The sequence below is a fragment of the Lottia gigantea genome, assembly GCF_000327385.1.
Source record: "Lottia gigantea unplaced genomic scaffold LOTGIsca_2, whole genome shotgun sequence".
Classification (NCBI taxonomy): Eukaryota; Metazoa; Mollusca; class Gastropoda; family Lottiidae; genus Lottia; species Lottia gigantea.
This window is the reverse complement of record NW_008708400.1, coordinates 134,135-145,274: the sequence shown is the minus strand read 5'-3', so window position 1 is coordinate 145,274 and position 11,140 is coordinate 134,135. Positions and strand designations below refer to the sequence as shown.

Genomic DNA, 11,140 nt, shown 5'->3' with positions numbered 1-11,140 from the left:
CTCTCTATGTCCAGAAATTTATTTTACTCAGTGACAATTTTTAAGGTTATTTGGGGTTTTTCTTCCACATTGACCAAGTTATGGGAAAGGGAAGATTCAGAATGAAAAATAGTTCATACCTACTCTACCATATATAAAGGTGTTATTACAAGCACACAGCTCAGTTACAATTCTTTATGTATTATTAAACTATTGTTACCAGCTATTGTTATTGATTATGCTTATTAGAGCATAAAACTTACATGAAAAATTTCAGCTATGTTCTTCTTCCCATGACTTGTTTTAACAGTGATCCTGATGAGCCTGAGGATCAGTTAAAAGTGGTCATACTGTGAAAAGGTTTTACTAAGGATTAGCTATAGGATTTATGACTTGACTTCTAAGGTACTTAATTAGTATGAAGTGTCTTCATTGGTAGGCCTAAATCATGACCACCTCTGTGATTTTGTAGGCTTTCGAACTTTGATTTATGGATTTATTCGGATAAGTTCAAGCCCGTTTCCTCAGGCTTGTGATCCTTAGTTTGTTAATATATTTTATTATGTCAGCATTTTCAATAGCCCATAGAGAAAGTTCAATTGAGAGAGACCCTTGTTTTAAAATGGGTACCCTGATAAAAATATATCATAGCATCATTAGATATATGGTATTTTGAGCATAAATGACTCTTGATGTGCAGTTTCTAACAATCATTTAAGTGGAAGTTCATTTTCTTAGATTTCTACTAAATTCAGTTAGCTTATCCAAACCTAAACTTATTACAGACATTTTGGAAGCTACTCACATTCCATATTGCTATGATACTAGTGATGTGTTTTGAATTCAGTCATTATATAATTATATTACTAGTTTAGTACAACAAACATCAGGATCAAGTTTCTCAAATTAACAATCAAAGGATTTATTTGTATTGATTTACATGTTAGCTAAGAAAATGAGCTTTTTTTGGGAATGAGTAATTCTATAATTTTTAAATTTCCAATTTTTTAGGTTGTTACAAGCACAATGTCGTTAAACGATGATTTGGTTCAGCCTTCAAGTGACAGTTTTTGGGAGATAGGAAAGTATATGCGAACAGTGAAACGATGTGATAACGGATATAAGTTATGTGACCAACTCAAAGCTTTAGTAGAATCAAGGAGTGATATAGAGAAAAGTTATGCCAAAAATCTAGCTCAGTGGTCCAAAAAATGGAATGACTTTCTGGATAAAGGTAAGTAGTCATTGAACAACAAACTATGTTTTATATTATAAGTGAAATGAGTCTCACATCCTTATTCTTATTGACAAGAACTCATCTCAAGTTGCTGACATTAGGACAGAGAGGCTACGGGTGTCTGTTGAATTTCAAAGATATCACTTTCAAATAGCCATAGCTGGGATTACTTGCCTTGGTTTTTTTTGAAAGTTGTTTGGTTATTTGGAGGTCCTGGCAAGAAAATTGTGATTGCTATAGCAGCTGTCATTGGAAATTTTCCCATCACAGAGTGCATATTGTTACCCCTCTTTATTAGTACAATCATAAATTGTAAACCTCTATTTCATTTCCTCCAAATTCAAACTTGACCATTTATGATACTTTCACATTTCCTAACAAACACAATATTTCTACCGTAGGACCAGAATATGGTACAACCCAGGGATCATGGAGAAGTGTATTAACAGAAGCTGATAATGTTTGTGATATTCACAATGAAATAGCTGAACGACTCATGTCTGAAGTACATCAATCTATTAAACATTGGCAGAAAGAAAATTACCATAAATCTATGATGCATTTTAAAGAAACAAAAGAATTAGAAGATGGCTTCAGAAAGGTAGGATAGAGTGTTATTAAGATTATTTTCTTGCATTCTTCTGTAAACGATTTTGAGGTTTTGTGGACTGAAATATGGTCTTCAAAATGGCATATAGTTAAAAGCTAACTGGCTAACCTGAAATTCTAGGTTTTTTTGAGCACATGTTGTATGTATGAAACAGCAAGCCAAGCTTAGGGTGCCAAAGGCTGTGCTGTTGGAATTCAAAGAAGAATAAGCAAAGAACAGTTTTTCAGCATTGCATAATACATTTCAATTGTCTACACTAGCCTAATGAGGTACAAAGTGGGGAACAAAAGTTGACTAAAGCTAAGATTGAAGATTTGTATTTATGTTTTGTAGGCACAGAAACCATGGGGTAAAAAGCTAGGTAAAGTAATGGCAGCACGTAAAGAATATCATACAGCATGTAGAACCGAGAAGAGTACAGCTAATCAGGAGAATAATGCTAGAGGAGATGCTACTGTATCACCAGACCAGGTTAGTAAGAATTCTTACAGATTATTAATGTTCATTTCTGCTTTAAGGGGATTGGTCAATATTCAGCTGTCAATCATTCTCGTGGATCTGTGAAAGTCAAGGTTGTTAATATGACTAACTTTTCCAATTTTTTTTTCAGTTAAAAAAATTACAAGAAAAATTACGCAAACTTACAAATGATGTTGAGGCTACACGAGAAAAATACCAAGCTGCTGTTAATGATTTAAATAGTTATAATGCTAAATATATAGAAGATACCACAGAGGTGTGTAGAGTAGTTATAAATTACTTGATATGAGGGTAGCATTGTCGTTTAAACCACGGCCTGTTAATTTGATGTGATGTGATGGTGGTTCACATGATTCAAATAGATTCAGTTAAAATCACCTTTTTAATACGAGAAGGGTTATCAGAATGATATTCATGTGCATGTTTGCGTATTTACAAAACAGGCTATAGAATTGTGTTACTTGGCCAGTTTGAAAATCATGTGACATGCATAACATTTAGAATGGTTAAAAGAAACATTTTACTAAACGAAACATGACTAGGTACATCTACACTAAGCAAATGATTCTGTTCTATATTGGCTAGTGTAGTACGAATTATTTATATTGTACTTCAGGTTTTTGAAAAAGCTCAAGAATTTGAAAGAAAAAGAATAGAATTTATAAAGAAAACAGCGTTTCAAATCCACAATTGTTTAGACATCAGTAATGATGCCAGGTAAGAACAATTAATTACTTGAGCTTAAATTAAAATTATGTTGTCTTTCAAATGTAGGGACTGTCATATCATTTTGTTTTAAGGTTTGGTAGATTAAGGCATATGTTGAGAAAATCTGGAAGTCTTGAATGAATTGCCATGCATTGAGGTAGGCATTGATAATTGTGATCTGTTTCAAGGCAAGTTACTAGTTATTCAGTTCTTTCAGATGCAAAATAGAAATAGAATGAAAACCACCTAAACTTCCTAATTTCAGATTCAAAAAAGTATACACCGATTTATATTCAGCAATAGGTAATAATGACGCTGATAAAGATTTAAAATGGTGGTCTGCAAATAATGGTGCTGATATGCCTATGGCATGGCCCACATTTGAGGTAAGGATTGCTGATATACATCCTTCCAGTAAAATTTGAAAATTGATTATATTTAGACATGGGGGTTTGCTCTTTTATCCTTTCGAAGAGCCACAGTGATATGTAATAGTGATATGTGAGTCAAAACAGTCAAAAACATTGGGAAAGAAATTTCCAACTGTTAAGGTGGTACAATAAAATGAGAACCTGTACAACTTGATGCAAGAAATTATGGCACGGCAGCTGTATAACATTTCATCATTTAATATTTCAGGAATATTCTCCAGACCTGCAATCTATCTCAAAACGAGCTAAATCTCAGATAGTAACAGGAGATGGTATTACAATAACTAGTATTAGACATCAGCGTGACAGCAGCTATGATAGTACAGGAGGAGGCAGAAACAGTAAGTCCTATGATCAACAACACAGTCAGGAAGCTCAACCAACACCCTCAACTTACACTAGTAGTTCAGTACCACCACCTGCTCAATCTCACAATAATCAGTAAGTATTCATTACTTGTGTGAAGTGAAATTAGTATTTGCCTTTAATTTATTCATAGCAAGGAAAACCAACAACATGTTAGTAGCAAGGAAACTGTCTTCTGCTTAAGGACAAAGATTGGTCGGTGCTTACATACACACATCTTCACAAAGTCAAGTTATTACGAAAACTATTTTTATACCTATACATTGATAGGCACTTTGTTTTTATTACATGAGATTGTGATTTGATTGGATTCTAGGCTAGGAAAAACAGCCAATCAGATCCATCGGGAGAATGACTAAGCAATATGGCTGCTCTTCTAACTGTATAAACAATAATGAAGTCAACGCATTACACAGATATATGCAATTATTTCCATTCTTCTTACAGTGAAGAAGCTGCTGGTAATCCATTTGGTGATGATTTTGATGAACAAGAAGCAGAAGATGAACCACCAGTGTCAGGTTGGACAGTAGAAGCTATGTATGCCTACGAAGCTACTGAAGATGATGAACTAAGTTTTGATGTTGGTAAGTTGATAATAGATTTAGATCAGATTTAGATGTATGGTATATGACCTGTTATTACCAGTAGTCCTATAAATAGTAATGATATAGGTGTATGGTATATGGTCAGTTATTACCAGTAGCCTTAATAATAGTAATGATATAGGTGTATGGTATATGACCTGTTATTACCAGTATGCCTATAAATAGTAATGTTATAGGTGTATGGTATATGGTCAGTTATTACCAGTATCCCTATAAATAGTAATGTTATAGGCATATGATATATGGCCTGTTATTTCTAGTAGTCTATTAATAGTAATGATATAAGTGTATGGTGTGTGTGGTCATTTATTACCAGTAGTCCTATAAATAGTAATATTATAGGTGTATGGTATATGGTCAGTTATTACCAGTATTCCTATAAATAGTAATATTATAGGTGTATGGTATATGGTCAGTTATTACCAGTAGTCCTATAAATAGTAATGATATAGGTGTATGGTATATGGTCAGTTATTACCAGTAGTCCTATAAAATAGTAATGATATAGGTGTATGGTATATGGTCAGTTATTACCAGTAACCCTAATAATAACTAACTTCACAAACATTGCTCTATCACTAGAGGTTACGCCTACATGCCTGTGCCCTTGTTTTCGTAACATTGCTTAACCGCAATGTTACAACCTAAAATTCCTTATAATAGTAATGATATAGGGGTATGGTATATGGTCAGTTATTACCAGTAGCCCTAATAATAGTAATGATATAGGGGTATGGTATATGGCCTATTATTACCAGTAGCCCTAATAATAGTAATGATATAGGTGCATGGTATATGGCCTATTATTACCAGTAGTCCTAATAATAATAATGTTATAGGTGTTTAGTATATGACCTGTTATTACCAGTAGTCCTATAAATATTGATGATATAGGTGTATAGTATGTGACCTGTTATTACCAGTATCCCTATAAATAGTAATGATATAGGTGTATGGTATATGGTCAGTTATTACCAGTAGTCCTATAAATAGTAATGATATAGGTGTATGGTATATGGTCAGTTATTACCAGTAGCCCTAATAAAAGTAATGATATAGGTATATGGTCAGTTATGTATATATATATGCCGGATGATATTAAAACCATGTTTACAACAGTTAACAACTAGTGACTAAGTTCGTTAGGTAGAGGATTAAAATGTGTTGACAATAGTAATCATACTAGATTATACTTCACAACAACATATAACTTGATTTAACAAGGGTTGATGAGTCAATTCAGTATCTCGCCCTTGAATGTTTTTGCTACCAACCTCTTTGCTTAATTTGGCAAAATTATATGGGGGTTAAAAAGATGAGAAACAAAATCAGTTTGCTTTAGTTGTTTTTGTGAATTAATTGACAGGAGCTTATTTCTTGCTCTGACACAGAATCTGCTTTTAGACAAAAAGTGGAGATTCAAGCATGTGTAGATTTTGGTTATATTTGATATACCAGTAGTATTTAATCTGTGTAACTTTTGGTTATATACTGATAGTATGTACTATGTTAAAGTGAAATGAGAATATTATTTTTGATAAGCATGAGCCTTTGTCAGAAGCAAGAACTATTCATTTCAAAGTGCTGATTAGCTTAGAAAGTTTACTGTGTATAACTTTTGGTTATATTTGATACTCCAGTAGTATATAATGTTTATATCATATTGACATACCACCTTAGTTAAACTGATCATTGTCAATATTAGCTCTTAGTTTTCTGTCAACATTCAAAAACTGATATATTTTTAACCTTAGATTTAGTATAGGATACAAGGTTATCTCTATTAAGCTAATATAAGTTCAAAGTATAAGGAGCAGAAATATACTATCTGTCTCAATGTAATGTGTATAATCTATATTTCTTAAGCAAATAATTTTATCAATTAAGTCTTTTTGCATGTAAAATTTTTATCATATTCCTGAAATGAAACTTATAGCAAAACAACCTTAAAATGTCTGTTTTCTGTAGATATTGTTTATATATAGGTTAAACTACTAGTATTTATTCAAGTGCAGGGCATATTTGCAATTGTGATTAACACAAATTAATTTTAAATACATCTTAATGTAAATAAGGCAGGAAACAAAATAATAAATTGAATTTGAAATAAGTTCAGTAGCATTAAAGTTATACATACGCAATTAAATGTAAAATGCAGGAATTTTAATCTAGATGTTAAATGCATTCAAAAATAGTTTTTATCCTCTTTCCTTTTATAGCATAAATTCTTCAATCTACTTGTTTATTTATGAGGATACTTTTATAAATTTAAACATAGATTCTAAAATGGCAAGAGTAAAGAGAGTAAGAATTGATCAAACTTAACTAGCAACTACAGCTAAATGGAAAGCTTACATGAAGCTGTTGAAACCAATGAAATATACATAGCTTAGTGCCTATTTCAGTACGGTTTAATCAACTTTTGAGTAGACCCTCTTTTTTTGCACAGTGCATAGTTTTTCCCTAATTTATTAGCCCAATATTCAGTAACACAATTTTGGATTTAAACTGCATTCTTTGTATTTCATTTTATGTAACGAAAGTTAACTTTCAATATCTAGTTCTAAAAGATATTTTAAAATTGTTTTTCTGTGGCGTACCACTGAGCGTCTGTAATTGAATGTAACGTGTAAACAATGTAGATGAAGTGAAACATTTACACATTAAACAAATTATTTATTTTGGCTGGACCTCACTTCATTGTTTCATTATAGTTGGGTTTTGGAGGCAGTTCAACATTGACCTCATTCAATGGTTGTGGTCTGAGTCTTTAGTTTATAGAATGATAGTTTGAAATTTGACGTCTGCTTTCATCAAATGGAAATTTCTAATTTACTTTTACAAGGGCATCAGCTTTCATATATATAGCGTATATTTTCAAAAATGGGCCATTAAGGCCAAAATGTTATTCCAAAAGAGATATTTTATGTCCAGTTTTTTTGCCAACTATGCTATATTAAAATATTTCTTTCTAATTTAGGGACAATCAAAGCAGATATGTTGTTTACACAATATGTAGCCATTTTGATGTTTATTTATCTTATGTTTATTTGTTTACTATTTTTAGGTGAAGTATTTTTACAAGTTGAAGCTAAGGATGAAATGGGATGGTGTAAAGGTCGATTATCAAATGGAAAAGAAGGATTTTTCCCTGCCAATTACGTTCAGCGCAAATAATAATAATAATAATAATAATGAACTTTGTGTATTGCTCCATCTCTAGATATAATATAGACAAATACAAATTATAGATCATATTATTATTATCAATTTAATGTTTCATACTTTCTAGATCATTTATATATCTACATATTGGACCACACAAACACATTTAGCAAGTTTAAATTCTCTGAAAAAAGAAAATGGATTTCTTTGCTCAAGAGTTACTAAAAGTAGTTGTTGCTGATTTGTTTTTTGGTCGAAATATAGTTAAAACCTTATGGCTTTAATGGTAAATTGATTTAAATTCTGGCATGTTTCCATAAAACAATCCTTTGGCCAATTTTAGAGTGAAATTTATGCTAAATAACTGGGTTGAAAAAAGATCTTGGATTGGAAATGGACTATTTTTATGTCTACTTCACCAGTTTTCTTGACTTTTAAGCTTTTACTACTAGTAACATTATGTTAGTTTAAGTATTTCTAGAATAAAAAGAGCTAGATGTTATGTGTGATCTGATAATGTACAAACTAAATAATGATCTATTCCAATAACTAATGGTGATAGGGATGTATATTAATTATATTGTTATATATTAGAACACATAGAGGGTTACGTGCAAATTCCTAATTCTAGGTTTTTACGCAATATTTGTACACATCATTTATCTATTCTTGTCTCCCTAATGCCATTCCTGAATTCCAATGTGGATTTTTTTTAGAGCTTTAGACATTTGAAAAAGAAATTTTCAGTAAAATCAAAGTTCAGACTGAATTTGTCCAATCTTTTGGCATTTTGGATCATTATGGGATTAGTTTCTTTTTTTTTTCATTTTATATATTTGTTTTATCATATAGCTCTTCCATTGAACAAATTTTGTTGTGTTAATTTTTTGTCAAAAAGATTGTTTTTGTTAGTGAACTTTTGACTTTGTTAAACCATGAGCCTGTTGGGCACTGCATGCAGGTATTAAAAACCGCATTGAGGCATGAACAAACAGTATTATTTGAAAGAAAAGTGCTTATTTTTGCTGGAAGGAAATGTCTTCTGTAATACCTTGGTCTTCAGGGCATGTTTCAGACCTAAATAAAGCAAGTGAAGAAAAAATTTTAATTTTTAAACTGGCCGCCTTTTTGTCAATTTCATCATTAAACAGTTGATTATTCTGTAAGGGTGTTTCTTCAAAAGCTGCAATCAAGGCATTTCCATTAATTATGACACTTTCTCACCAATTAACAAATATGTGCAAACATTTTGTGACTAAAGGCTCATGGTAAAAGCTTGTAAATTGCTTTGAAATTATTATTAAGTTATTTTGTTGTTCTTAAAGAACTTATGAAGCAATACATTTAGCTTTTTTGTATTAAGTTGTTTGCTTTTGTATCAAAATTCTTGTGTATTTTGATAATCAGATGAATTAGCATTTTGGGTTGTTTTGGGACGAGATACTGTGTTAAAGGGACAAATAGGCCATTTGTTTGACCAATCATACTTTAGTCTCAGAAACTGGAATTTTTTAGCTGATCTAATCAGTAATAGTATTCACAGGTCACAGTCAAAATTTGAGCCTTCAGATCCATGTTTGTCCAGAATTATCTGTGTTGGGGTTTTAAAGTGAAGGCTCATCATTTTAAGATACTCTTTGATATATAAAGAAAAGACATATATATAGAAATAGTGATTAAAATTCCTAATTTGAAGTATTTTGAAAGGGAAGACTATTTACATGTACATATATTCAAGACTAAAATCAACCCTTCAAAATGGCACATCTGTCTCTTTAAATTGGTTGAATGGTATCGGATTGTAGAAACAGTTAAAAATAGAAGCAACAAATACACAATGTACGGATCTGGGGACATGATTGACTTCTATTTTCCATTGCAACAACAATCCTGCCACATATATACAGTAACTTGTCTCGTCTATTCCCATCTTTAATCTGATTAAGAGGCCAGTAAATATCACTTATTTTGATAGCATAGAACAGCCGTATTTTAGTATTAACTCAAATTTGCTGTTAAGCATAACAAACAGTCTAACTTTTGATGCAGCCTTGAAAATTTAAAGAGTTGCGAAAGAGATTTTGTAGGTTTTGTATGTATTGTTCCCTAGTCACTTGTGTAAATGTTTTGAGATTACACTTAAGTTAGACAGGAATAGGTATGATGCGAAAAAGGGCTAGAAAACCCCCATTCAATCTCTTAAATCATTGCTGTCAAAAGTTATGTAAAAATGTGTAAAAGCCACTTAACTTAGAAGTAATTTGTAATATGTAGACTAAGAACTTACAAAATAGGGCAATTTAAAATGACAATAGTCAAAACCCTGAGGGAACATTGATAGGTCATTGGTCAAGATGAACGGTAGTCAAATAGCCAATTATGATTTAATTGATTGATAGGGTATGATTTATCTTTCATTATGTCATAATTATTTAAAATTTATGTTTCTTTTCACTCTTGATAACTAACCACTTTATATGTTTGATCAACCAATCAGAGTCCTTGGTTGTGGTTGTTTTGTAATTATGATCAATGTCAAATTAAGCCTCTGAAGAGTCAAGGAAAATGATAAATTGCATGTTAAACTTTCCGTTAATGCTCACGTCTACTTGCGATTCACAAGTCTCTCATATGATTCCTCTCAGACATTAGTGAAACAGTCATATCAAAATATCAACTGGAAAAATTGCAGAATTTGACCTCTATGATTTCAAATTTAATTTTTGATAGAAAGTTAAATATAGGTAAATGACAGTTGCTGCCATGTTGCATTTAGATTTATTAGCTGTAAGGACAAAGGACTCCCTGATCCCCTTTAATGATGTCACAAATTTCGAATCAAAGTTATTGTCTATACCCTATGATTTACATTCAATTTTTTTTCTTTTCCACCTTAACATTCCTTGTTCATGATAGCAATAATTTCGTGATATATTTTGTCAATAAATGATGTCAAAATTGTGCTTTTAAGATAAATAAATTATTTGAGGATACGTTGAAGGAGAGTTGACTTATATAATCTTCAATCAATTCAGAATCCTTGAGATGATTTGAAATTTGTTTTTCGTCAAAGGGTTATTCACTTGTTAGTCTCCTTTTAAACGATATAATTCATGTAACAGGGTCGTTTTGATTGAAAGAGAGGTCAACTTTCTAGGTTTACAAGTCAAATTGGACAGCTGATCCTTAAGCCAATAGACAAAAACTTTTTCAATCAATTTTCATCGGTTGAAGATTTAGTTCTTGACCAATGAGATTCCTTAAACAATATATATAGAAATAGATAACAATTTTTAATAGCTATCTGATATCTTTTGTGTAACCACAATCGGTAATTAGTTTATAATAGAAAACCTGACATAGGTCGCACAAATTTTTTAAAAATTCTTCATTGACAGTGCTGGCTCAAGGGTTTTCATGTTGAAACTGACAAGTAACCCATTATGATCTATGCTTTATGTACATGTAAATAATGAAAAAACTCAAATATTGTTATAACAGCATTTATATTATGTTAATTTTCTTATAGAGTATAGTTTTATATGAACAATATATT

At 31.3% G+C, this 11,140-nt stretch overlaps 1 protein-coding gene across 1 annotated transcript; it reads left to right on the top strand.

The window, feature by feature from the left end:
- Positions 1-1,005: 1,005 nt before the first annotated feature.
- On the top strand, positions 1,006-9,849 carry LOTGIDRAFT_208680 (hypothetical protein; the record flags this gene model as incomplete). Its single annotated transcript, XM_009053116.1, has 9 exons — positions 1,006-1,213; positions 1,618-1,817; positions 2,160-2,297; positions 2,437-2,562; positions 2,923-3,023; positions 3,280-3,400; positions 3,654-3,854; positions 4,212-4,398; positions 7,487-9,849. The coding sequence occupies 9 exons, from the start codon at positions 1,006-1,008 to the stop codon at positions 7,594-7,596; spliced, it is 1,392 nt and encodes a 463-aa protein (XP_009051364.1). The 3' UTR covers positions 7,597-9,849.
- Between the last annotated feature and the right edge of the window lie 1,291 nt (positions 9,850-11,140).